Source organism: Oncorhynchus tshawytscha, unplaced genomic scaffold (genome assembly GCF_018296145.1).
Source record: "Oncorhynchus tshawytscha isolate Ot180627B unplaced genomic scaffold, Otsh_v2.0 Un_contig_3241_pilon_pilon, whole genome shotgun sequence".
Lineage (NCBI taxonomy): Eukaryota > Metazoa > Chordata > Actinopteri > Salmoniformes > Salmonidae > Oncorhynchus > Oncorhynchus tshawytscha.
In genome coordinates, this window is record NW_024609699.1 from 37,203 (window position 1) to 65,000 (window position 27,798).

Below are 27,798 nucleotides of genomic sequence, written 5' to 3' on the forward strand. Positions count from 1 at the left end.
GTCTCTACCTGTACCTCGACATCACCTGTACCTGTAACCCCAGCCTAATGTCTGTACCTGTACCTCTACATCACCTGTACCTATAACCCCAGACTAATGTCTTTACATGTACCTATAACCCCAGCCTAATGTCTCTACCTGTATCTAACCTGTACCTATAACCCCAGCCTAATGTCTCTACCTGTATATAACCTGTACCTATAACCCCAGTCTAGTGTATCTACCTGTACCTCTACATCACCTGTACCTATAACCCCAGCCTAATGTCTTTACCTGTATCTAACCTGTACCTATAACCCCAGCCTAATGTCTCTACCTGTATATAACCTGTACCTATAACCCCAGCCTAATGTCTCTACCTGTATCTAACCTGTACCTATAACCCCAGCCTAATGTCTGTACCTGTACCCCTACATCACCTGTACCTATAACCCCAGCCTAATGTCTTTACCTGTATCTAACCTGTACCTATAACCCCAGCCTAATGTCTGTACCTGTACCTCTACATCACCTGTATCTATAACCCCAGCCTAATGTCTTTACCTGTACCTGTAACCCTAGCCTAATGTCTTTACCTGTATCTAACCTGTACCTGTAACCCCAGTCTAATGTCTCTACCTGTACCTCCACATCACCTGTACCTATAACCCCAGCCTAATGTCTCTACCTGTATCTAACCTGTACCTGTAACCCCAGTCTAATGTCTCTACCTGTACCTCTACATCAACTGTACCTGTAACCCCAGCCTAATGTCTCTACCTGTACCTCTACATCACCTGTACCTGTAACCCCAGCCTAATGTCTCTACCTGTACCTCTACATCACCTGTACCTATAACCCCAGCCTAATGTCTCTACCTGTATCTAACCTGTACCTGTAACCCCAGTCTAATGTCTCTACCTGTACCTCTACATCACCTGTACCTGTAACCCCAGCCTAATGTTTCTACCTGTACATCACCTGTACCTACAACCCCAGCCTAGTGTCTCTCTACCTGTACCTATAGCCCCAGCCTAATGTCTCTACCTGTATCTAACCTGTACCTGTAACCCCAGTCTAATGTCTCTACCTGTACCTCTACATCACCTGTACCTGTAACCCCAGCCGAATGTCTCTACCTGTACCTCTACATCACCTGTACCTGTAACCCCAGCCTAATGTCTCTACCTGTACCTCTACATCACCTGTACCTGTAACCCCAGCCTAATGTCTCTACCTGTACCTCCACATCACCTGTACCTATAACCCCAGCCTAATGTCTCTACCTGTATCTAACCTGTACCTGTAACCCCAGTCTAATGTCTCTACCTGTACCTCTACATCACCTGTACCTGTAACTCCAGCCTAATGTCTCTACCTGTACCTCTACATCACCTGTACCTGTAACCCCAGCCTAATGTCTCTACCTGTACCTCTACATCACCTGTACCTGTAACCCCAGTCTAGTGTCTCTATCTGTACTTCTACATCACCTGTACCTATAACCCCAGCCTAATGTCTCTACCTGTACCTATAACCCCAGCCCAATGTCTCTACCTGGATCTAACCTGTACCTATAACCCCAGCCTAATGTCTCTACCTGTATATAACCTGTACCTATAACCCCAGCCTGATGTCTCTACCTGTATCTAACCTGTACCTATAACCCCAGCCTAATGCCTGTACCCCTACATCACCTGTACCCCTACATCACCTGTACCTATAACCCCAGCCTAATGTCTTTACCTGTATCTAACCTGTACCTATAACCCCAGCCTAATGTCTGTATCTATAACCCCAGCCTAATGTCTGTACCTGTATCTAACCTGTACATTTAACGTCAGCCTAATGTCTTTACCTGTATCTGTAACCCCAGCCTAATGTCTTTACCTGTATCTAACTTGTACCTGTAACCCTAGTCTAGTGTCTCTACCTGTACCTCTACATCACCTGTACCTATAACCCCAGCCTAATGTCTTTACCTTTATCTAACTTGTACCTTTAACCCTAGTCTAGTGTCTCTACCTGTACCTCTACATCACCTGTACCTATAACCCCAGCCTAATGTCTGTACCTGTGTCTAACCTGTAGCTATAACCCCAGCCTAATGTATCTACCTGTATCTAACCTGTATCTATAACCCCAGCCTAATTTATTTACCTGTAGCTATAACCCCAGCCTAATGTCTTTACCTGTATCTAACCTGTACCTATAACCCCAGCCTAATGTCTCTACCTGTATCTAACCTGTACCTATAACCCCAGCCTAATGTCTGTACCTGTACCTCTACATCACCTGTACCGATAACCCCAGCCTAATGTCTCTACCTGTACCTATAGCCCCAGTCTAGTGTCTCTACCTGTACCTCTACATCACCTGTACCGATAACCCCAGCCTAATGTCTGTATCTATAACCCCAGCCTAATGTCTTTACCTGTATCTAACCTGTACCTGTAACCCCAGCCTAATGTCTGTACCTGTACCTCTACATCACCTGTACCTATAACCCCAGCCTAATGTCTCTACCTGTACCTATAACCCCAGCCTGATGTCTCTACCTGTATCTAACTTGTACCTATAACCCCAGCCTAATGTCTGTACCTGTGTCTAACCTGTACCTATAACCCCAGCCTAATGCATCTACCTGTATCTAACCTGTATCTATAACCCCAGCCTAATGTATCTACCTGTATCTAACCTGTACCTGTAACCCCAGCCTAATGTATTTACCTGTAGCTATAACCCCAGCCTAATGTCTTTACCTGTATCTAACCTGTACCTATAACCCCAGCCTAATGTCTCTAACCTGTACCTATAACCCCAGCCTAATGTCTGTACCTGTATCTAACCTCTACCTGTTACCCCTTCCTAATGTCTTTACCTGTATCTGTAACCACAGCCTAATGTCTCTACCTGTATCTAACCTGTACCTATAACCCCAGCTTAATGTCTGTACCTGTACCCCTACAATACCTGTACCTATAACCCCAGCCTAATGTCTCTACCTGTATCTAACCTGTACCTATAACCCCAGCTTAATGTCTGTACCTGTACCCCTACAATACCTGTACCTATAACCCCAGCCTAATGTATGTACCTGTACCCCTACATCACCTGTACCTATAACCCCAGCCTAATGTCTTTACCTGTATCTAACCTGTACCTATAACCCCAGCCTAATGTCTCTACCTGTATCTAATCTGTACATGTAACCCCAGCCTAATGTCTGTACCTGTAACCCCAGCCTAATGTCTTTGCCTGTATCTGTAGCCCCCGCCTAATGTCTTTACCTGTATCTAACTTGTACCTGTAACCCCAGCCTAATGTCTCTACCTGTAACCCCAGCCTAATGTATCTACCTGTACCTCTACATCACCTGTACCTGTAACCCCAGTCTAATGTTTCTACCTGTAACTCCAGCCTAATGTCTGTACCTGTAACCCCAGCCTAATGTCTTTACCTGTATCTGTAACCCCAGCCTAATGTCTTTACCTGTATCTAACCTGTATCTGTAACCCCAGCCTCATATCTCTACCTGTATCTAACCTGTACCTATAACCCCAGCCTAATGTCTCTACCTGTACCTCTACATCACCTGTACCTATAACCCCAGCCTAATGTCTTTACCTGTATCTAACCTGTATCTGTAACCCCAGCCTCATATCTCTACCTGTATCTAACCTGTACCTATAACCACAGCCTAATGACTGTACCTGTATCTAACCTGTACCTATAACCCCATCCTAATGTCTGTACCTGTACCTCTACATCACCTGTACCTATAACCCCAGCCTAATGTCTTTACCTGTATCTAACCTGTACCTATAACCCCAGCCTAATGTCTCTACCTGTATCTAACCTGTACCTATAACCCCATCCTAATGTCTGTACCTGTACCTCTACATCACCTGTACCTATAACCCCAGCCTAATGTCTGTATCTGTATCTATAACCCCAGCCTAATGTCTCTACCTGTATCTAACCTGTACCTGTAACCCCAGCCTAATGTCTGTACCTCTACATCACCTGTACCTATAACCCCAGCCTTATGTCTGTATCTGTATCTGTAACCCCAGCCTAATGTCTCTACCTGTATCTAACCTGTACCTGTAACCCCAGCCTAATGTCTGTACCTCTACATCACCTGTACCTATAACCCCAGCCTAATGTCTGTATCTGTATCTGTAACCACAGCCTAATGTCTGTCTCTCCTCTCTGTATAGTTTGAAATGCTGACTGGGACGTTACCATTCCAGGGCAAAGACCGCAATGAGACCATGAACATGATCCTTAAGTAAGTCAACCACACTGTACTGTACTGTTATTGGAGTCAACCACACTGTACTGTTATTGGAGTCAACCACACTGTACTGTTATTGGAGTCAAACACACTGTACTGTTATTGGAGTCAACCACACTGTACTGTTATTGGTGTCAACCGTACTGTACTGTTATTGGAGTCAACCACACTGTACTGTTATTGGAGTCAACCGTACTGTACTGTTATTGGAGTCAACCACACTGTACTGTTCTTGGTGTCAACCACACTGTACTGTTTTTGGAGTCAACCACACTGTACTGTACTGTTCTTGGTGTCAACCTGTACTGTTATTGGAGTCAACCACACTGTACTGTTATTGGTGTCAATCACACTGTACTGTACTGTTCTTGGTGTCAATCACACTGTACTGTACTGTTATTGGAGTCAACCACACTGTACTGTACTGTTCTTGGAGTCAACCACACTGTACTGCACTGTTATTGGTGTCAACCACACTGTACTGTACTGTTCTTGGTGTCAATCACACTGTACTGTACTGTTATTGGAGTCAACCACACTGTACTGCACTGTTATTGGTGTCAACCACACTGTACTGTACTGTTCTTGGTGTCAATCACACTGTACTGTACTGTTATTGGTGTCAACCACACTGTACTGCACTGTTATTGGAGTCAACCACACTGTACTGTACTGTTATTGGAGTCAACCACACTGTACTGCACTGTTATTGGTGTCAACCACACTGTACTGTACTGTTCTTGGTGTCAATCACACTGTACTGTACTGTTCTTGGTGTCAATCACACTGTACTGTACTGTTATTGGAGTCAACCACACTGTACTGTTATTGGAGTCGACCACTCTGTACTGTTATTGGAGTCGACCACACTGTACTGTTATTGGAGTCGACCACACTGTACTGTTAATGGAGTCAACCACACTGTACTGTTATTGGTGTCAACCACACTGTACTGTTATTGGTGTCAACCACACTGTACTGTTATTGGTGTCAACCACACTGTACTGTTATTGGTGTCAACCTGTACTGTACTGTTATTGGAGTCAACCTGTACTGTACTGTTATTGGTGTCAACCTGTACTGTACTGTTATTGGAGTCAACCTGTACTGTACTGTTATTGGAGTCAACTACACTGTACTGTTATTGGTGTCAACCTGTACTGTACTGTTATTGGAGTCAACCACACTGTACCGTAGTGTTATTGGAGTCAACCACACTGTACGGTTATTAGAGTCAACTACACTGTACTGTACTGTTATTGGTGTCAACCTGTACTGTACTGTTATTGGTGTCAACCACACTGTACTGTTATTGGTGTCAACCACACTGCACTGTTATTGGAGTCAACCACACTGTACTGTTATTGGAGTCAACTACACTGTACTGTCGTGTTATTTGAGTCAACCTGTACTGTACTGTTATTCAAATCAAATCAAATTTATTTATATAGCCCTTCGTACATCAGCTGATATCTCAAAGTGCTGTACAGAAACCCAGCCTAAAACCCCAAACAGCAAGCAATGCAGGTGTAGAAGCACGGTGGCTAGGAAAAACTCCCTAGAAAGGCCAAAACCTAGGAAGAAACCTAGAGAGGAACCAGGCTATGTGGGGTGGCCAGTCCTCTTCTGGCTGTGCCGGGTGGAGATTATAACAGAACATGGCCAAGATGTTCAAATGTTCATAAATGACCAGCATGGTCCAATAATAATAAGGCAGAACAGTTGAAACTGGAGCAGCAGCACGGCCAGGTGGACAGCAAGGAGTCATTATGTCAGGTAGTCCTGAGGAGAGAGGGAGAGGGGGAGAGAGACAGACAGACAGACAGACAGACAGACAGACAGACAGACAGACAGACAGACAGACAGACGAGAAGTACTCCAGATATAACAAATAAATACTGGAGGCTGAGACAGGAGGGGTCAGGAGACACTGTGGCCCCATCCGAGGACACCCCCGGACAGGGCCAAATAGGAAGGATATAACCCACCCACTTTGCCAAAGCACAGCCCCCCACACCACTAGAGGGATATCTTCAACCACCAACTTACCATCCTGAGACAAGGCTGAGTATAGCCCACAAAGATCTCCGCCACGGCACAACCCAAGGGGGGGGGGGGCGCCAACCCAGACAGGATGATCACATCAGTGACTCAACCCACTCAGGTGACGCACCCCTCCCAGGGACGGTATGAAAGAGCCCCAGTAAGCCAGTGACTCAGCCCCTGTACTAGGGTTAGAGGCAGAGAATCCCAGTGGAAAGAGGGGAACCGGCCAGGCAGAGACAGCAAGGGCGGTTCGTTGCTCCAGAGCCTTTCCGTTCACCTTCCCACTCCTGGGCCAGACTACACTCAATCATATGACCCACTGAAGAGATGAGTCTTCAGTAAAGACTTAAAGGTTGAGACCGAGTTTGCGTCTCTGACATGGGTAGGCAGACCGTTCCATAAAAATGGAGCTCTATAGGAGAAAGCCCTGCCTCCAGCTGTTTGCTTAGAAATTCTAGGGACAATTAGGAGGCCTGCGTCTTGTGACCGTAGCGTACGTGTAGGTACAGTGCCTTGCGAAAGTATTCAGCCCCCTTGAACTTTGCGACCTTTTGCCACATTTCAGGCTTCAAACATAAAGATATAAAACTGTATTTTTTGTGAAGAATCAACAAGTGGGACACAATCATGAAGTGAAACTTTTTTAACAAATCAAAAACTGAAAAATTGGGCGTGCAAAATTAGCACGGCAGTTTTCAGTTCTTTCCACAGATTCTCGATTGGATTCAGGTCTGGACTTTGACTTGGCCATTCTAACACCTGGATATGTTTATTTTTGAACCATTCCATTGTAGATTTTGCTTTATGTTTTGGATCATTGTCTTGTTGGAAGACAAATCTCCGTCCCAGTCTCAGGTCTTTTGCAGACTCCATCAGGTTTTCTTCCAGAATGGTCCTGTATTTGGCTCCATCCATCTTCCCATCAATTTTAACCATCTTCCCTGTCCCTGCTGAAGAAAAGCAGGCCCAAACCATGATGCTGCCACCACCATGTTTGACAGTGGGGATGGTGTGTTCGGGGTGATGAGCTGTGTTGCTTTTACGCCAAACATAACGTTTTGCATTGTTGCCAAAAAGTTCAATTTGGTTTCATCTGACCAGAGCACCTTCTTCCACATGTTTGGTGTGTCTCCCAGGTGGCTTGTGGCAAACTTTAAACAACACTTTTTATGGATATCTTTAAGAAATGGCTTTCTTCTTGCCACTCTTCCATAAAGGCCAGATTTGTGCAATATACGACTGATTGTTGTCCTATGGACAGAGTCTCCCACCTCAGCTGTAGACCTCTGCAGTTCATCCAGAGTGATCATGGGCCTCTTGGCTGCATCTCTGATCAGTCTTCTCCTTGTATGAGCTGAAAGTTTAGAGGGACGGCCAGGTCTTGGTAGATTTGCAGTGGTCTGATACTCCTTCCATTTCAATATTATCGCTTGCACAGTGCTCCTTGGGATGTTCAAAGCTTGGGAAATCTTTTTGTATCCAAATCCGGCTTTAAACTTCTTCACAACAGTATCTCGGACCTGCCTGGTGTGTTCCTTGTTCTTCATGATGCTCTCTGCACTTTTAACGGACCTCTGAGACTATCACAGTGCAGGTGCATTTATACGGAGACTTGATTACACACAGGTGGATTGTATTTATCATCATTAGTCATTTAGGTCAACATTGGATCATTCAGAGATCCTCACTGAACTTCTGGAGAGAGTTTGCTGCACTGAAAGTAAAGGGGCTGAATAATTTTGCACGCCCAATTTTTCAGTTTTTGATTTGTTAAAAAAGTTTGAAATATCCAATATGTCGTTCCACTTCATGATTGTGTCCCACTTGTTGTTGATTCTTCACAAAAAAATAGAAAAATAGTCCAGAGTAATGCCGAGGCCCTTCACAGTTTTATTTGAGATGACTGTACAACCATTAAGATTAATTGTCAGATTCAACAGAAGATCTCTTTGTTTCTTGGGACCTAGAATAAGCATCTCTGTTTTGTCCGAGTTTAAAAGTAGAAAGTTTGCCGCCATCCACTTCCTTATGTCTGAAACACATGCTTCTAGCAAGGGCAATTTTGGGGCTTCACCATGTTTCAGTGAAATGTACAGCTGTGTGTCATCCGCATAGCAGTGAAAGTTAACATTATGTTTTCGAATGACATCCCCAAGAGGTAAAATATGTAGTGAAAACCATAGTGGTCCTAAAACGGAACCTTGAGGAACACCAAAATTTACAGTTGATTTGTCAGGACAAACCATTCACAGAGACAAACTGATATCTTTCCGACAGATAAGATCTAAACCAGGCCAGAACATGTCCGTGTACACCAATTTGGGTTTCCAATCTCTCCAAAAGAATGTGGTGATCGACGGTATCAAAAGCAGCACTAAGGTCTAGGAGCACGAGGACAGATGCAGAGCCTCGGTTTGATGCCATTAAAAGGACATTTACCACCTTCACAAGTGCCGTCTCAGTGCTATGATGGGGTCTAAAACCAGACTGAAGCATTTCGTATTCATTGTTTGTCTTCAGGAAGGCAGTGAGTTGCTGCGCAACATCTTTTTCTAAAAATTCTGAGAGGAATGGAAGATTCAATATAGGCCGATAGTTTTTAATATTTTCTGGGTGAAGGTTTGTTTTTTTAAAGAGAGGCTTTATTACTGCCACATCCGGTGGATAGAGAGCCGTTTATTATGTTCAACATAGGAGGGCCAAGCACAGGAAGCAGCTCTTTCAGTAGTTTAGTTGAAATAGGGTCCAGTATGCAGCTTGAAGGTTTAGAGGCCATGATTATTTTCATCATTGTGTCAAGAGATATAGTACTAAAACACTTGAGCGTCTCTCTTGATCCTAGGTCCTGGGAGAGTTGTGCAGACTCAGGACAACTGAGCTTTGAAGCAATACGCAGATTTAAAGAGGAGTCCGTCATTTGCTTTCCAATAATCATGATCTTTTCCTCAAAGAAGTTCATGAATTTATCACTGCTAAAGTGAAAGCCATCCTCTCTTGGGGAATGCTGCTTTTTAGTTAGCTTTGCGACAGTATCAAAAAGGAATTTCGGATTGTTCTTATTTTCCTCAATTAAGTTAGAAAAATAGGATGATCGAGCAGCAGTAAGGGGTCTTCGGTACTGCACGGTACTGTCTTTCCAAGCTAGTCGGAAGACTTCCAGTTTGGTGTGGCGCCATTTCCGTTCCTATTTTCTGGAAGCTTGCTTCAGAGCTCGGGTTTTTTCTGTGTACCAGGGAGCTAGTTTCTTATGAGAAATGTTTTTAGTTTTTAGGGGTGCAACTGCATCTAGGGTATTGCGCAAGGTTAAATTGAGTTCCTCAGTTAGGTGCTTAACTGATTTTTGTCCTCTGGCGTCCTTGGGTAGACAGAGGGAATCTGGAAGGACATCAAGGAATCTTTGTGTTGTCTGTGAATTTATAGCACGACTTTTCATGTTCCTTGGTTGGGGTCTGAGCAGATTATTTGTTGCAATTGCAAACGTAATAAAATGGTGGTCCGACAGTCCAGGATTATGAGGAAAAACATTAAGATCCACAACATTTATTCCATGGGACAAAACTAGGTCCAGAGTATGACTGTGACAGTGAGTGGGTCCAGAGACATGTTGGACAAAACCCACTGAGTTGATGATGGCTCCAAAAGCCTTTTGGAGTGGGTCTGTGGACTTTTCCATGTGAATATTAGTCACCAAATATTAGAATATTATCTGCTATGACTACAAGGTCCGATAGGAATTCAGGGAACTCAGTGAGGAACACTGTATATGGCCCATGAGGCCTGTAAACAGTAGCTATAAAAAGTGATTGAGTTGCTGCATAGATTTCATGACTAGAAGCTCAAAAGACGAAAGTCTGTTTTTTTTGTGTTTTTTTGTAAATTGAAATTTGCTATCGTAAATGTTAGCAACACCTCCACCTTTGCGGGATGCACGGGGGATATGGTCACTAGTGTAGCCAGGAGGTGAGGCCTCATTTAACACAGTAAATTAATCAGGCTTAAGCCATCTTTCTAGCTGATTTACACGCAGAAGCTATGTTGCGCTTGGTGATCTCTGACTGTTTCATCTTAACATTGTTGGTGCCGACGTGGATAACAATATCTCTATACTCTCTACACTCGCCAGTTTTAGCTTTAGCCAGCACCATCTTCAGATTAGCCTGAACGTCAGTAGCCCTGCCCCCTGGTAAACAGTGTATGATCGCTGGATGATTCGTTTTAAGTCTAATACTGCGGGTAATGGAGTCGCCAATGACTAGAGTTTTCAATTTGTCAGAGCTAATGGTGGGAAGCTTCGGCGTCTCAGACCCCGTAACGGGAGGAGTAGAGACGAGAAGGCTCGGCCTCTGACTCTGACTCGCTGCTTAATGGGGAAAACCGGTTGAAAGTTTCTGTCGGCTGAATGAGCGACACCGGTTGAGCATTCCTACAGCATTTCCTTCCAGAAACCGTGAGAAAGTTGTCCGGCTGCGGGGACTGTGCCAGGGGATTTATATTACTATCTGTACTTACTGTTGGCACAGACGCTGTTTCATCCTTTCCTACACTGAAGTTACCCTTGCCTAACGATTGCGTCTGAAGCTGGGCTTGTAGCACAGCTATCCTCGCCATAAGGCGATCGTTCTCCTGTATATTATGAGAACAGCGACTGCAATTAGAAGCATCATGTTAATGTTACTACTTAGCTTCGGCTATCCTCCTCTCCCCGATGGGAAAAGTAGGGAGTGACTGGCACATAGACACAGTGGAGCAAAATATATGTTTACACATGATGAAACCTTGACCTCTCCCCTCTCTGCGGCCCATGCAACTTAGTCTTGACATAGAACAGATAACTGCCAATGGCCACCACTATAGTACAACAAAATACATTCTTATGAGAAATAACTCATAAGCATATGATGAATATAAAACATCTTACCTATGTTACCCACCAATTCTGATTATTCCCCAACACAGTACATCCACACAACCAGTAGGTCACCAGGGGAGAGGCGTTGTGCCGTCAGGTGTTGCTACAGTTATTTTTTGGAACCACGATTGCTGTTCACTTGCTCTATATAAGATGGAAGGGAGCCATGCATTCATGGCTCTCTATAATACTGTTCACTTCCTTACATTTGTTCTGGACCTTGGGACTGTGAAAAGACCCAAATTGGCATGTCTGGTTGTGTCAGTGCTGTGTCTATGTTGACTGCAAACATTTAGGAAATTTCAACACATTAATGTTTCTTATAAAAACAAGAAGTGACAGTCGGCCTTTCCTCAACTCTTAGCCAAGAGAGACTGGCATGCTTAGTATTAATATTAGTCTTCTGATTGCAATGAAGAGCAAGACGTGCAGCTCAGTTAGCTGCAGCTAAACTAGGTCCTTCTTTGCATCACTTGACCATATGATGGGACAATAATCACAGACAAAACTAGAGCCTGCAGGACTTGCTTTGTGGAGTGTGGTGTCAAAAAAGCAGAGCAGGCTGATTGAGGTAATATATACAGGTCCTCAGGGCATGAGCAGACCAGCTGGCTGGTGTGTTTACAGACATATTCAATCAATCAATCCCTATCCCAGTCTGCTGTTCCCACATGCTTCCAGTCCCTAAGAAAGCTAAGGTAACTGAGCTAAACGACTACCGCCCCGTTGCACTCACTTCCGTCATCAAGTGCTTTGAGAGACTAGTCAAGGACCATATCACCTCCACCCTACCTGACACCCTAGACCCACTCCAATTTGCCTACCGTCCCAATAGGTCCACAGACGATGCAACCACACTGCACACTGGGGCGGCAGGGTAGCCTAGTGGTTAGAGCGTTGGACTAGTAACCGGAAGGTTGCAAGTTCAAACCCCCGAGCTGACAAGGTACAAATCTGTTCTTCTGCCCCCTGAACAGGCAGTTAACCCACTGTTCCTAGGCTGTCATTGAAAATAATAATTTGTTCTTAACTGACTTGACTAGTTAAATAAAGGTAAAATTAAACAAATTTAAAAAATAAAAACACTTATGTAACACTTATGTAAGAATGCTGTTCATCGACTAAAGCTCAGCATTTAGTACCCTCCAAACTTGTCATTAAGCTCAAGACCCTGGGTCTCGACCCCACCCTGTGCAACTGGGTCCTGGACTTTCTCACGGGCCGCCCCCAGGTGGTGAGTGTAGGTAACAACATCTCCACCCCGCTGATCCTCAACACTGGGGCCCCACAAGGGTGCGTTCTGAGCCCTCTCCTGTACTCCCTGTTCAGCCACGACTGCATGGCCATGCACGCCTCCAACTCAATCATCAAGTTTGCGGAAGACACTACAGTGGTAGGCTTGATTACCAACAACGACGAGACAGCTTTCAGGGAGGATGTGAGGGCCCTCGGAGTGTGGTGTCAGGAAAACAACCTCACACTCAACGTCAACAAAACAAAAGAGATGATCGTGGACTTCAGGAAACAGCGAGGGAGCACCCCCCCTATCCGACGGGACAGTAGTGGAGAAGGTGGACAGTTTTTATTTTTTAGTTCCTCGGCGTACACATCACGGACAAACTGAAATGGTACACCTACACAGACAGCGTGGTGAAGAAGGCGCGACAGTGCCTGTTCAACCTCTGGAGGCTGAAGAAATTTGGCTTGTCACCAAAAACTTTTTTATAGATGCACAATCGAGAGCATCCTGTCGGGCTGTATCACCGCATGGTACGGCAAGTGCTCCGCCCACAACCGCAAGGCTCTCCAGAGGGTAGTGAGGTCTGCACAATGGGGGCAAACTACCTGCCCTCCAGGATACCTACACCACCCGATGTCACAGGAACGCCAAAAAGATCATCGAGAACAACACCCACCCGGGCCACTGCCTGTTCACCCCGATATCATCCAGAAGGCGAGGTCAGTACAGGTGCATCAAAGCTGGGACTGAGAGACTGAAAAACAGCTTCTATCTCAAGGCCATCAGACTGTTAACCAGCCATCACTAACATTGAGTGGCTCAATGACTCAAATCTCAAGCCACTTTAATAATTAAAAACTGGATGTAATAAATGTATCACTAGTCACTTTAAACAATGCCACTTTATGTAATGTTTACATACATTGTTTATATACATACGTAATGTTTACATACATCTCATCTGTATACTGTACTCTATACCATCTACTACATCTTGCCTATGCCGTTTGGCCATCGCTCCTCCATATATTTATATGTACATATTCTTATTAATTCCTTTACACTTGTGTGTATAAGGAAATTGTTGTGAAATTGTTAGATTACTTGTTAGATATTACTGCATGGTTGGAACTAGAAGCACAAGCATTTCGCTACACTCGCATTAACATCTGCTAACCATGTGTATGTAACCAATACAATTTGATTTAACATTATCCACATAAGTCACAGCAACATCTTTTATATACACTATTTTATGTCCAGCTTTTGGAACTTTGGCTTTCCTGGATATAGCCACTATATTGTGATCACGTCATCCAATGGGTATGGATATAGCCACTATACTGTGATCACGTCATCCAATGGGTATGGATATAGCTTTAGAACACCGTTCTACAGTATTAGTAAAAATGTGATCAATACGTGTGGATGATTTTGTTACTGTAGTGTTTGTAAACACCCTGATAGGTTGATTTATAACCTGAACCAGATTACAGGCACTGGTTACAGTGAGAAGCTTTCTCTTGAGCGGACAGCTTGATGAAAAACAGTCAATATTCAGGTCCCCAAGAAAGATTTTTCCAGAACAGCTACCCTATCCTTTAACCTCAGGAATTTGACCACTATCGGCCTAGGCCTGTCAGCTGGGCCGGTGGTGGGTTTTCCAGTCGTGTGGCGCATTTACCTTAGTATTTCTGTGGTACATCTTCAGTTTCTCTGAGATCATTTCCCGTACTCTCTCCTCAGTCTCCGTCCAGGTCTCGTGGAGATTCTGCAATTCCATCCACAACCATGTTGTTTCGATTTGATTGTCCCTCGAGATAATCTGAATTCGATTTCTCTGTCAATGTTATCATGGATTCACATACAGAACTGATGTTCTCTCTCAGTGACTTACAGATTGCTGTCATCTTGCCGTTCTCCAGTAAACTTGTTATGGCTAGGAGTCCCTCAGAAGGAACACTCCCTCCCATTCAGCTGAAAAGATGGCACGGGAAATTTAAAAAATATATATTTTTAATATTTAACTTTCACACATTAACAAGTCCAATACAGCAAATGAAAGATAAACATCTCGTTAATCTACCCATTTTCTCAGATTTCTAAAATGTTTTACAGCGAAAACACAACATATATTTATGTTAGATCACCACCAAATCCAAAAACACACACAGCCATTTTTCACAGCCAAAGATAGTCACAAAAGCAGAAAATAGATAAAATGAATCACTAACCTTTGATTATCTCCATCAGATGACACTCATAGAGCATCATGTTATACATGTATTGTGCGTTTTGTTCGAAAATGTGCATATATACACTGCTCAAAACAATAAAGGGAACACTTAAACAACACAATGTAACTCCAAGTCAATCACACTTCTGTGAAATCAAACTGTCCACTTAGGAAGCAACACTGATTGACAATAAATTTCACATGCTGTTGTGCAAATGGAATAGACAACAGGTGGAAATTATCGGCAATTAGCAAGACACCCCCAATAAAGGGGTGGTTCTGCAGGTGGTGACCACAGACCACTTCTCATTTCCTATGCTTCCTGGCTGATGTTTTGGTCACTTTTGAATGCTGGCGGTGCTTTCACTCTAGTGGTAGCATGAGACGGAGTGGCTCAGGTAGTGCTACCTGAGACACGAGTGGCTCAGGTAGTGCAGCTCATCCAGGATGGGACATCAATGGGAGCTGTGTCTCAGCGTAGTGTCCAGAGCATGGAGGCGCTACCAGGAGACAGGCCAGTACATCAGGAGATGTGGAGGAGGCCGTAGGAGGGCAACAACCCAGCAGCAGGACCGCTACCTCCGCCTTTGTGCAAGGAGGAGCACTGCCAGAGCCCTGCAAAATGACCTCCAGCAGGCCACAAATGTGCATGTGTCTGCTCAAACGGTCAGAAACAGACTCCATGAGGGTGGTATGAGGGCCCGACGTCCACAGGTGGGGGTTGTGCTTACAGCCCAACACCATGCAGGACGTTTGGCATTTGCCAGAGAACACCAAGATTGGCAAATTCGCCACTGGCACCCTGTGCGCTTCACAGATGAAAGCAGGTTCACACTGAGCACATGTGACAGAGTCTGGAGATGCCGTGGAGAACGTTCTGCTGCCTGCAACATCCTCCAGCATGACCGGTTTGGCGGTGGGTCAGTCATGGTGTGGGGTGGCATTTCTTTGGGGGGGCCGCACAGCCCTCCATGTGCTCGCCAGAGGTAGCCTGACTGCCATTAGGTACCGAGATGAGATCCTCAGACCCCTTGTGAGACCATATGCTGGTGCGGTTGGCCCTGGGTTCCTCCTAATGCAAGACAATGCTAGACCTCATGTGGCTGGAGTGTGTCAGCAGTTCCTGCAAGGGGAAGGCATTGATGCTATGGACTGGCCCGCCCGTTCCCCAGACCTGAATCCAATTGAGTACATCTGGGACATCATGTCTCGCTCCATCCACCAACGCCATGTTGCACCACAGACTGTCCAGGAGTTGGCGGATGCTTTAGTCCAGGTCTGGGAGGAGATCCCTCAGGAGACCATCCGCCACCTCATCAGGAGCATGCCCAGGCGTTGTAGGGAGGTCATACAGGCACGTGGAGGCCACACACACTACTGAGCCTCATTTTGACTTGTTTTAAGGACATTACATCAAAGTTGGATCAGCCTGTAGTGTGGTTTTCCACTTTAATTTTGAGTGTGACTCCAAATCCAGACCTCCATGGGTTGAGAAATTCCCAAGGTCCAGAACAAATGTAAGGAAGTGAACAGTATTATAGAGAGCCATGAATGCATGGCTCCCTTCCATCTTATATAGAGCAAGTGAACAGCAATCGTGGTTCCAAAAAATAACTGTAGCAACACCTGACGGCACAACGCCTCTCCCCTGGTGACCTACTGGTTGTGTGGATGTACTGTGTTGGGGAATAATCAGAATTGGTGGGTAACATAGGTAAGATGTTTTATATTCATCATATGCTTATGAGTTATTTCTCATAAGAATGTATTTTGTTGTACTATAGTGGTGGCCATTGGCAGTTATCTGTTCTATGTCAAGACTAAGTTGCATGGGCCGCAGAGAGGGGAGAGGTCAAGGTTTCATCATGTGTAAACATATATTTTGCTCCACTGTGTCTATGTGCCAGTCACTCCCTACTTTTCCCATCGGGGAGAGGAGGATAGCCGAAGCTAAGTAGTAACATTAACATGATGCTTCTAATTGCAGTCGCTGTTCTCATAATATACAGGAGAACGATCGCCTTATGGCGAGGATAGCTGTGCTACAAGCCCAGCTTCAGACGCAATCGTTAGGCAAGGGTAACTTCAGTGTAGGAAAGGATGAAACAGCGTCTGTGCCAACAGTAAGTACAGATAGTAATATAAATCCCCTGGCACAGGGGGTGATTTTGTGTGATTTTGTTGTCAACACATTCAACTTTGTAAAGAAAAAAGTATTTAATAAGAATATTTCATTCATTCAGATCTAGGATGTGTTATTTTAGTGTTCCCTTTATTTTTTTGAGCAGTGTATATATAAAAAAGTTTACATTGGCGCTTTACGTGCAGTAATGTTTTGATTCTAAAACATCCGGTGATTTTACAGAAATACTCACAATAAACATTGATAAAAGATGCAAGTGTTATTCACAGAATTAAAGATAAACGTATCCTCTATGCAACCGCTGTGTCAGATTTCAAAAAAACTTTACGGAAAAAGAATAATCTGAGAATGGCACTCTGAACCCAAATTAGCCAAAGAAATAGCCGCCAATTTGGCGTCAACAGAAGCTACAAAAAACACTATAAATATTCACTTACCTTTTGAATATCTTCATCAGAAGGCAGTCCCAGGAATCCCAGTTTGACAATAAATGACTGATTTGTTCCATAAAGTTCCATAAAGCCCATCATTTAGCCAGTTGTTGTTAAGCTTGTTCAGCCCAGCATTCAATCTTCAAAAAGCATGAGCAATTCCTCCAGACAAAAACCCAAAAAGTTCCGTTACAGGTCGTAGAAACAAGTCAAATGATGTATGCAATCAATCTTTAGGATGTTTTAAACATTAATCAGCAATAAGGTTCCAACCGAAGAATTTCATTGTCTGAAGAAAAGCATTGGAACGGGAGGATACTCTCTCGTGACCACGCGCTATGAGACCGAGGCTTTCTGCCAGACCACTCAGTAAAAGAGCTCCTATGAGCCCCTCCTTTATAGTAGAATCATACAACCAGAATCTAAAGACTGTGACGTCTTGTGGAAGCCCTAGGAAGTGCATGCACATCCATAACTAACATGGACTTCAAATGGCACTGTTTTGAAAATCGAGTTCTCACTTCCTGTTTGGATTTCTTCTCAGGTTTTTGTCTGCCATATGAGTTCTGTTATACTCACAGACATAATTCAATTTTCTATCCACCAGTAATAATAATATGCATATATTCCCATCTGGGACAGAGTAGGAGGCAGTTAAGTTTGGGCACGCAATTCTTCCTTTTTATTTGCATTTTCTTTTTCAATTAGGATGTTCAGGGTGTACATGGTACATGGTCTGTCGTACGATATTTTGGTAAGAAGACAATTTGACATTTGTTCAGGACATTGTTGTCACTCGCGCTCTTCTCTCCTGTCTTCTCTCTCTCCTCTACTCACTCACTCCCTCTCTCAGAGCTAAGTTAGGGATGCCTCAGTTCCTGAGTCTAGAAGCCCAGAGTCTGCTGAGAAGGCTGTTTAAACGCAACCCTGCTAACCGCCTGGGTAAGTTTCTTTGTTTATTTGGATCCCCATTATCTTTTGCAGGAGCAGCAGCTACTCTTCCCGGGGTCTACAAACAACACAAAACATGACAAGTAACAAAACACTGATAGAACAGTCACACAAATTAACCACCTGGGTAAGAGCGAGAGAGTGTGTGTTACTGACGGTTGTCTCGCTGTATAGGTGTGTGTGTGTGTTACTGACGGTTGTCTCTCTGTAGGGGTGGGTGTGTTGCTGACGGTTGTCTCGCTGTAGGGGTGTGTGTTACTGACGGTTGTCTCGCTGTAGGGGTGTGTGTTACTGACGGTTGTCTCGCTGTAGGGGTGTGTGTTACTGACGGTTGTCTCGCTGTAGGGGTGTGTGTTACTGACGGTTGTCTCGCTGTAGGGGTGTGTGTTACTGAAGGTTGTCTCGCTGTAGGGATGTGTGTGTGTGTGTGTGTGTGTTACTGACGGTTGTCTCGCTGTAGGGGTGTGTGTGTTACTGACGGTTGTCTCGCTGTAGGGGTGGGTGTGTTACTGACGGTTGTCTCGCTGTAGAGGTGTGTGTGTTACTGAAGGTTGTCTCTCTGTAGGGGTGTGTGTGTTACTGAAGGTTGTCTCTCTGTAGGGGTGTGTGTGTGTGTGTGTTACTGACAGTGCTCTGTGTCTGTGTAGGGGCTGGGGCCGATGGGGTGGAGGAGATCAAACGTCACGCCTTCTTCTCATCGATCGACTGGAACGTAAGTCTCTCTCTCACACACACACACACACACACACACACACACACACACACACACACACAATGCATCCCATTCCCACCTAACAGACGGTCGGCTTACTTAGGATTGGTCTGTAGAGTGCTAGGTGTGTATCTGGGCAGAGGTCTGACAGTGTGTGTGTGTGTGAATATTTCAGTGGGAGTGTTTATGAGCCAGCAGGAGACGATTGGCTGAGACCAGGAAGAAGGGAAGGGTTTAATATGGGCTGGTGGCTGGGTCTTTATCTTGCTTGTTCGCTCTCTCAATTAAATTCAACAGGGCTTTATTGGCATGGGCAACATGTTTACATTTCCAAGGAAGTGAAATAAACAAACTAAAGTGAGAAACAATATAAAAAACTATTAGGAAGTAGCCTTGCACAGGTAACATTGCACAGGTAACATTGCACAGGTAACATTGCACAGGTAACATTGCACAGGTAACGTTGCACAGGTAACGTTGCACAGGTAACGTTGCACAGGTAACGTTGCACAGGTAACGTTGCACAGGTAACGTTGCACAGGTAACGTTGCACAGGTAACGTTGCACAGGTAACGTTGCACAGGTAATGTTGCACAGGTAACATTGAACAGGTAACATTGCACTCACAAAGGTTTAAAAAACAGACGTTTCCAGTGTTATATCATCAGTGTTTTAATCATGTGAAAATAGTTGTAGTATGAATAGTGAGGAAGACAAATAAACATAAATATTTGTGGTATTTACAATGTTGTTTGTGCTCAACTGGTTGCCCTTTTCTCATGGCAATGGGCCACAAATCTTGCTGCTGTGATGCACACTGCAGTATTTCACCGTACAGATAAGGGAGTTTATCAATGTTTGATTTGTTTTGAAATTCTTTGTGGGTTTGTGTAATCTTTGGGAAATATGTATCGTTAAGGCGTTTTTTAAATCGTTTTTGACGACTTCTGTAACCGTAATAGCCTTGGTTTCATGCATGTTAACATTAGAAGTCTCCTCCCTAAGTTTGTTCTATTCACTGCTTTAGCACACTCTGCCAACCCGGATGTTCTAGCTGTGTCTGAATCCTGGCTTAGGAAGACCACCAAAAATTCAGAAATTTTAATTCCAAACTACAACATTTTCAGACAAGATAGAACTGCCAAAGGGGGCGGTGTTGCAATCTACTGCAAAGATAGCCTGCAGAGTTCTGTCCTACTATCCAGGTTTGTACCCAAACAATTTGAACTTCTACTTTTAAAAATCCACCTCTCTAAAAACAAGTCTCTCACCGTTGCCGCCTGCTATAGACCCTCTGCCCCCAGCTGTGCTCTGGACACCATATGTGAACTGATTGCCCCCCATCTATCTTCAGAGCTCGTGCTACTAGAAGACCTAAACTGGAACATGCTTAACACCCCAGCCATCCTACAATCTAAACTTGATGCCCTCAATCTCACACAAATTATCAATGAACCTACCAGGTACCTCCCCAAAGCCTTAAACACGGGCACCCTCATAGATATCATCCTAACCAACTTGCCCTCTGTCTTCAACCAAGATCTCAGCGATCACTGCCTCATTGCCTGCATCCGTAATGGGTCAGCGGTCAAACGACCTCCACTCATCACTGTAAAACGCTCCCTAAAACACTTCAGCGAGCAGGCCTTTCTAATCGACCTGGCCGGGGTATCCTGGAAGGATATTGATCTCATCCCGTCAGTAGAGGATGACTGGATATTTTTTTTAAATGCCTTCCTAACCATCTTAAATAAACATGCCCCATTCAAGAAATGTAGAACCAGGAACAGATATAGCCCTTGGTTCTCCCCAGACCTGACTGCCCTTAACCAACACAAAAACATCCTATGGCGTTCTGCATTAGCATCGAACAGCCCCCGTGATATGCAGCTGTTCAGGGAAGCTAGAAACCATTATACACAGGCAGTTAGAAAAGCCAAGGCTAGCTTTTTCAAGCAGAAATTTGCTTCCTGCAACACTAACTCAAAAAGTTCTGGGACACTGTAAAGTCCATGGAGAATAAGAACACCTCCTCCCAGCTGCCCACTGCACTGAAGATTGGAAACACTGTCACCACTGATAAATCCACCATAATTGAGAATTTCAATAAGCATTTTTCTACGGCTGGCCATGCTTTCCACCTGGCTACTCCTACCCCGGTCAACAGCACTGCACCCCCCACAGCAACTCGCCCAAGCCTTCCCCATTTCTCCTTCTCCCAAATCCGTTCAGCTGATGTTCTGAAAGAGCTGCAAAATCTGGACCCCTACAAATCAGCGACCCTTTCTTTCTAAAAAAATAATCTGCCGAAATTGTTGCCACCCCTATTACTAGCCTATTCAACCTCTCTTTCGTGTCGTCTGAGATTCCCAAAGATTGGAAAGCAGCTGCGGTCATCCCCCTCTTCCAAGGGGGGGACACTCTTGACCCAAACTGCTACAGACCTATATCTATCCTACCATGCCTTTCTAAGGTCTTCGAAAGCCAAGTCAACAAACAGATTACCGACCATTTCGAATCTCACCATACCTTCTCTGCTATGCAATCTGGTTTCAGAGCTGGTCATGGGTGCACCTCAGCCACGCTCAAGGTCCTAAACGATATCTTAACCGCCATCGATAAGAAAGATTACTGTGCAGCCGTATTCATTGATCTGGCCAAGGCTTTCGACTCTGTCAATCACCACATCCTCATCGGCAGACTCGACAGCCTTGGTTTCTCAAATGATTGCCTCGCCTGGTTCACCAACTACTTCTCTGATAGAGTTCAGTGTGTCAAATCGGAGGGTCTGCTGTCCGGACCTCTGGCAGTCTCTATGGGGGTGCCACAGGGTTCAATTCTTGGACCGACTCTCTTCTCTGTATACATCAATGAGGTCGCTCTTGCTGCTGGTGAGTCTCTGATCCACCTCTACGCAGACGACACCATTCTGTATACTTCTGGCCCTTCTTTGGACACTGTGTTAACAACCCTCCAGGCAAGCTTCAATGCCATACAACTCTCCTTCCGTGGCCTCCAATTGCTCTTAAATACAAGTAAAACTAAATGCATGCTCTTCAACCGATCGCTACCTGCACCTACCCGCCGGTCCAACATCTCTACTCTGGACGGCTCTGACTTAGAATACGTGGACAACTACAAATACTTAGGTGTCTGGTTAGACTGTAAACTCTCCTTCCAGACCCATATCAAACATCTCCAATCCAAAGTTAAATCTAGAATTGGCTTCCTATTTCGCAACAAAGCATCCTTCACTCATGCTGCCAAACATACCCTTGTAAAACTGACCATCCTACCAATCCTCGACTTTGGCGATGTCATTTACAAAATAGCCTCCAATACCCTACTCAACAAATTGGATGCAGTCTATCACAGTGCAATCCGTTTTGTCACCAAAGCCCCATATACTACCCACCATTGCGACCTGTACGCTCTCGTTGGCTGGCCCTCGCTTCATACTCGTCGCCAAACCCACTGGCTCCATGTCATCTACAAGACCCTGCTAGGTAAAGTCCCCCTTATCTCAGCTCGCTGGTCACCATAGCATCTCCCACCTGTAGCACACGCTCCAGCAGGTATATCTCTCTAGTCACCCCCAAAACCAATTCTTTCTTTGGCCGCCTCTCCTTCCAGTTCTCTGCTGCCAATGACTGGAACGAACTACAAAAATCTCTGAAACTGGAAACACTTATCTCCCTCACTAGCTTTAAGCACCAACTGTCAGAGCAGCTCACAGATTACTGCACCTGTACATAGCCCACCTATAATTTAGCCCAAACAACTACCTCTTTCCCAACTGTATTTTATTTATTTATTTATTTTGCTCCTTTGCACCCATTATTTTTATTTCTACTTTGCACATTCTTCCATTGCAAATCTACCATTCCAGTGTTTTACTTGCTATATCGTATTTACTTTGCCACCATGGCCTTTTTTTGCCTTTACCTCCCTTCTCACCTCATTTGCTCACATCATATGTAGACTTGTTTATACTGTATTATTGACTGTATGTTTGTTTTACTCCATGTGTAACTCTGTGTCGTTGTATGTGTCGAACTGCTTTGCTTTATCTTGGCCAGGTCGCAATTGTAAATGAGAACTTGTTCTCAACTTGCCTACCTGGTTAAATAAAGGTGAAATAAAAAAAGAAAAGGAAAAAAGGCGTTCATCCATCTGGCAGGAAGTTAGGAAGTGCATCTCAGTTCCCACCTCATTTTGTGGCTAGTGGTCACATAGCCTGTCTTCTCTTGAGAGCCAGGTCTGCCTACAGCGGCCTTTCTCAAAAGCAAGGCTAACCTCACTGAGTCTGTACATAGTCCAAGCTTTCCTTAATTTTGGGTCAGTCACCTTGGTCAGGTATTCTGCCACTGTGTACTCTCTGTTTAGGGCCAGATAGCATTCTAGTTTGACCAGTTTTTTGGGTCTGTTTGTGTTTGTTCACAGAGGTGCAGAATCAGCTGGCTGAGGTGAGGGAAAGTGTAGGCATCGCTTCCTTTTAGGTGATTGTAGAATGGAACAGCTATTTTCTGGATTTTTAGAATTAGCTGATGTCCTAATTTTGTTCTACATACATTGTTTGGGTTTTTGCGTTGCACACAATGTATATTTTTTGCAGAATTCTGCATGCAAAGTCTCAATTGGGTGTTTCTCCCATTTTGTGAATTCATGGTTGGTGAGTGGACCCCAGACCTCACAACCATACAGTGTGTTTTACAACAGGTTTTTAGCCCGATACTAATTGGGATATCAAATGTTATTGTCCTTTTGCCCTTCTTGTTTAGGGTACAGTGCCTTCGGAAAGTATTCAGACCACTTGACCTTTTCCACATTTTGTTGCGTTACTCAAATTATTATTATCATGATTATTATTTATTATTTTTTGCAATCTACACACAATAACCCATAATGGCTAAGTGAAAACAGGTTTTTAGACATTTTTGCACATTTATTAAAAATAAAACACAGAAATAACTTTACATAAATATTCAGACCCTTTGCTATGAGACTCAAAATTGAGGTCAGGTGCATTCTGTTTCCATTGATCATCCTTGAGATGTTTCTACAACATGATTGGAGTCCACCTGTGGTAAATTCAATTGATTATACATGATTTTGAAAGGCACACACCTGTCTAAAAACCAAGCCATGAGGAATTGATCGTAGAGCTCTGAGACAGGATTTTGTCGAGGCATAGATCTGGGGGAAGGGTACCAAAACGTGGGAGAAACAAAACGTGGGCCTGGCAACTGGACCTCTTTTGGAACACCATTATTTCTGTCTTACTGAGATTTGCTGTCAGGGCCCAAGTCTGACAGAATCTGTGCAGAAGATCTAGGTGCTGTAGGCCCTCCTTGGTTGGGGACAGAAGCACCAGATCATCAGCAAACAGTAGACATTTGACTTCAGATACTAGTAGGGTGATGCCGGGTGCTGCAGACTGTTCTAGTGCCCTCGCCTATTCGTTAATATATATGTTGAAGACTGTGGGGCTTAAGCTGCATCCCTGTCTCAACCCACGGCGCTGTGAGAATAATTTTTTTTTTTTGCCAAATTTAACCACACACTACTTGTTGTTTGTGTACATGGATTTTATAATGTCATATGTTTTTCCCCTAACATCACTTTTTTAAATCAATTAGTATAGCAGACCCTCATTCCAAATTGAGTCTAAAGCTTTTATGAAGTCAACAAAGCTTGATAAGGCTTTGCCTTTGTTTTTGTTTGTTAGTCAATTAGGGTGTGCAGCGTGAATACGTGGTCTGTCGTACAGTAATTTAGTAAAACGCCAATTTGACATTTGCTCAATACACTGTTTTCACTGAGGAAATGTACGAGTCAGCTGTTAATGATAATGCAGAGGATTTTCCCGAGGTTGCTGTTGTCGCATATCCCCACGGTAGTTATTGGGGTCAAATTTGTATCCACTTTTGTGGACTGGAGTGATAAGTCCTTGTCTCCAAATATTGGGGAAGATGCCAGCTCTGAGGATGATTGGAATTATCTCCCCAGCCAATTGGAATTTGTGGTCTGTATATTTTAGAATTTCATATAGGATATATTTTGTCCTATAGTTCATTGAATGTAATTGGAGAGTCCAGTGTGTTCTGGTCGTCTTTAATAGTTGATTCTAAGATTTGTATTTGATCATGTGTAGTTGAAGTCGTAATTTCACATACACTTAGGTTGGAGTCATTAACTTGTTTTTCAACCACTCCACAAATTTCTTGTTAACAAACTATCGTTTTCGCAAGTCCGTTAGGACATCTACTTTGTGCATGACAAGTCATATTTCCAAAATTGTTTACAGACAGATTATTTCACTTATAATTCACTGTATCACAATTCCAGTGGGTGAGAAGTTTACATACACTAAGTTGACTGTGCCTTTAAACAGCTTGGAAAATTCCAGAAAGTTATGTCATGGCTTTAGAAGCTTCTGCTAATTAACATAATTTGAGTCAATTGGAGGTGTACCTGTGGATGTATTTCAAGGCCTGCCTTCAAACTCAGTTCCTCTTTGCTTGACGTCATGGGAAAATCAAATGAAATCAGCCAAGACCTCAGAAAAAAAATTGTAGACCTCCACAAGTCTAGTTCATCCTCGGGGGCAATTCCCAAACGCCTGTAGGTACCACGTTCATCTGTACAAACAATAGTACTCAAGTATAAACACCATGGGACCACGCAGCCGTCATACCTCTCAGGAAGGAGATGCGTTCTGTCTCCTAGAGATGAATGCACTTTGGTGTGAAAAGTGCAAATCAATCCCAGAACAACAGCAAAGGATCTTGTGAAGATGCTGGAGGAAACAGGTACAACAGTATCTATATCCATAGTAAAACGAGACAACCTGAAATTCCACTCAGCAAGGAAGAAGCCACTGCTCCAATACCGACATAAAAAAGCCGGACTGCGGTTTGCAGAAACAAAAACAGAACTGTTTGGTCATAATGACCATCGTTATGTTTGGAGGAAAAAGGGGAGGCTTGCAAGCCGAAGAACACCATCCCAACCGTGAAGCACAGGGGTGTCAGCATCATGTTGTGGGGGGCTTTGCTGCAGGAGGGTCTGGTGCACTTCACAAAATGGATGGCATCATGAGGTAGGAAAGTTATGTGCCTATATTGAAGCAACATCTCAAGACATCGGTCAGGAATTTAAAGCTTGGTCACAAATGGGTCTTACAAATGGACAATGACCCCAAGCATACTTCCAAAGTTGTGGCAAAGTGGCTTAAGGACAACAAAGACAAGGTATTGGAGTGGCCATCACAAAGCCCTGACCTCAATCCTATAGAAAATTTGTGGGCAGAAGTGAAAAAGCGTGTACAAGCAAGGAGGCCTACAAATCTGACTCAGTTACACCAGCTCTGTCAGGAGGAATGGGCCAGAATTCACCCAACTTATTGTGGGAAGCTTCTGGAAGGCTACCAAAATCATTTGACCCAAGTTAAACAATTTAAAGGCAATGCTACCAAATACTAATTGAGTGTATGTAAACTTCTGACCCACTGGGAATGTCTCTCTCTCTCTCTACACTGTTCATTATGACTTGGAACAGAAACTAAATATTAATATCTCAGTTTAACCCTCCCTCCCTCCATAGAAGCTATACAGGACAGAGCTCCAGCCTCCATTCAAACCAGCAGCAGGGAAGCCTGATGACACGTTCTGCTTCGACCCAGAGTTCACCGCTAAAACACCCAAAGGTACATGAGGGTTAGGGTCACAGTCTAGATTCTCCAGGTGTTCCTTCTATTGCTAACACACATCCCATGTGGATGCGTGGTTGTCTGGGTGTGTGTGTGGGTGGTTGGTTGTCTGGGTGTGTGTGTGGGTGGGTGGTTTGTTGTCTGGGTGGATGTCTGGGTGGATGTCTGGGTGGTTGTCTGGGTGTGTGTCTGGGTGTGTGTAGACTCCCCAGGTATTCCTCCCAGTGCCAATGCCCATCAGCTGTTTAAAGGGTTCAGCTTCGTGGCTCCAGCCTCTCTGGATGACAAGAAGGGCTCTCCTCTACTCAGCATCCTACCTATAGTACAGGTACACACACACACACACACACACACACAGTTCCCCACTGCTTTAGTACATGTTCATACGCTTGAATGTTTAAATGATTTTGCTCTCTCACAGCCCTTGACTCTGTTGGTGCTGCCACCTGGGGAATGGAGTGTAAAAGTGCATCCTGGTTGTTTTTCCCAAACAGTGTGCTAACACTAAACTACCGACTACTTCATTTAAGATCGGACCCTTTTTTTTTCTTCATTTTTCGCCTAAAATGACATACCCAAATCCAAACTGCCTGTAGCTCAGGACCTGAAGCAAAGGATCGGAAAACACTTTGAAGTTTGTGGAAATGGAAAATTAATGTAGGAGAATATAACACATTTGATCTGGTAAAAGATAATACAAAGAAAAAAACTTTTTTTTAATGTATTTTTGGTCCCATCTTTGAAATGCAATTAAGGCCATAATTAGATGCAATTTTGATTTTGGCCACTAGTTGGCAGCAGTGTATGTGCAACGTTTTAGACTGATTCAATGAACCATTGCATTTCTCTTCAAAATGTTGTATCAAGACTGCCCAAATGTGCCGATCCCGTAGAGGATAACTACCTTATTTGACATGATATTGGTCCAGTGTAGGTACCCATTGTTCTATATTAGGTAACTTGTCTCTCTGGGTCTCCCTCTCTGTCTCTCTGGGTATCCCTCTCGGTCTCTTCTGGGTCTCCGTCTCTCTGGGTCTCCCTCTCTGGGTCTCGGTCTCTCTGGGTCTCCCTCTCTGGGTCTCGGTCTCTCTGGGTCTCCCTCTCGGCCTCTCTGGGTCTCGGTCTCTCTGGGTCTCAGTC

General features: G+C 44.2%; 1 protein-coding gene across 4 annotated transcripts in view; it reads left to right on the forward strand.

Moving 5' to 3' along the window:
- Nucleotides 1-27,798, forward strand: part of rps6kal (ribosomal protein S6 kinase a, like) — a 107,622-nt gene that overhangs the window by 36,362 nt on the left and 43,462 nt on the right. For all 4 annotated transcript variants that reach the window (XM_042317020.1, XM_042317018.1, XM_042317017.1 and 1 more), the window contains 5 exons: nt 4,203-4,273; nt 18,138-18,226; nt 18,883-18,947; nt 26,553-26,655; nt 26,862-26,986. In XM_042317020.1, the coding sequence (XP_042172954.1) occupies nt 4,203-4,273; nt 18,138-18,226; nt 18,883-18,947; nt 26,553-26,655; nt 26,862-26,986 (453 nt within the window). The remainder of the gene's footprint in view (nt 1-4,202; nt 4,274-18,137; nt 18,227-18,882; nt 18,948-26,552; nt 26,656-26,861; nt 26,987-27,798) is intronic.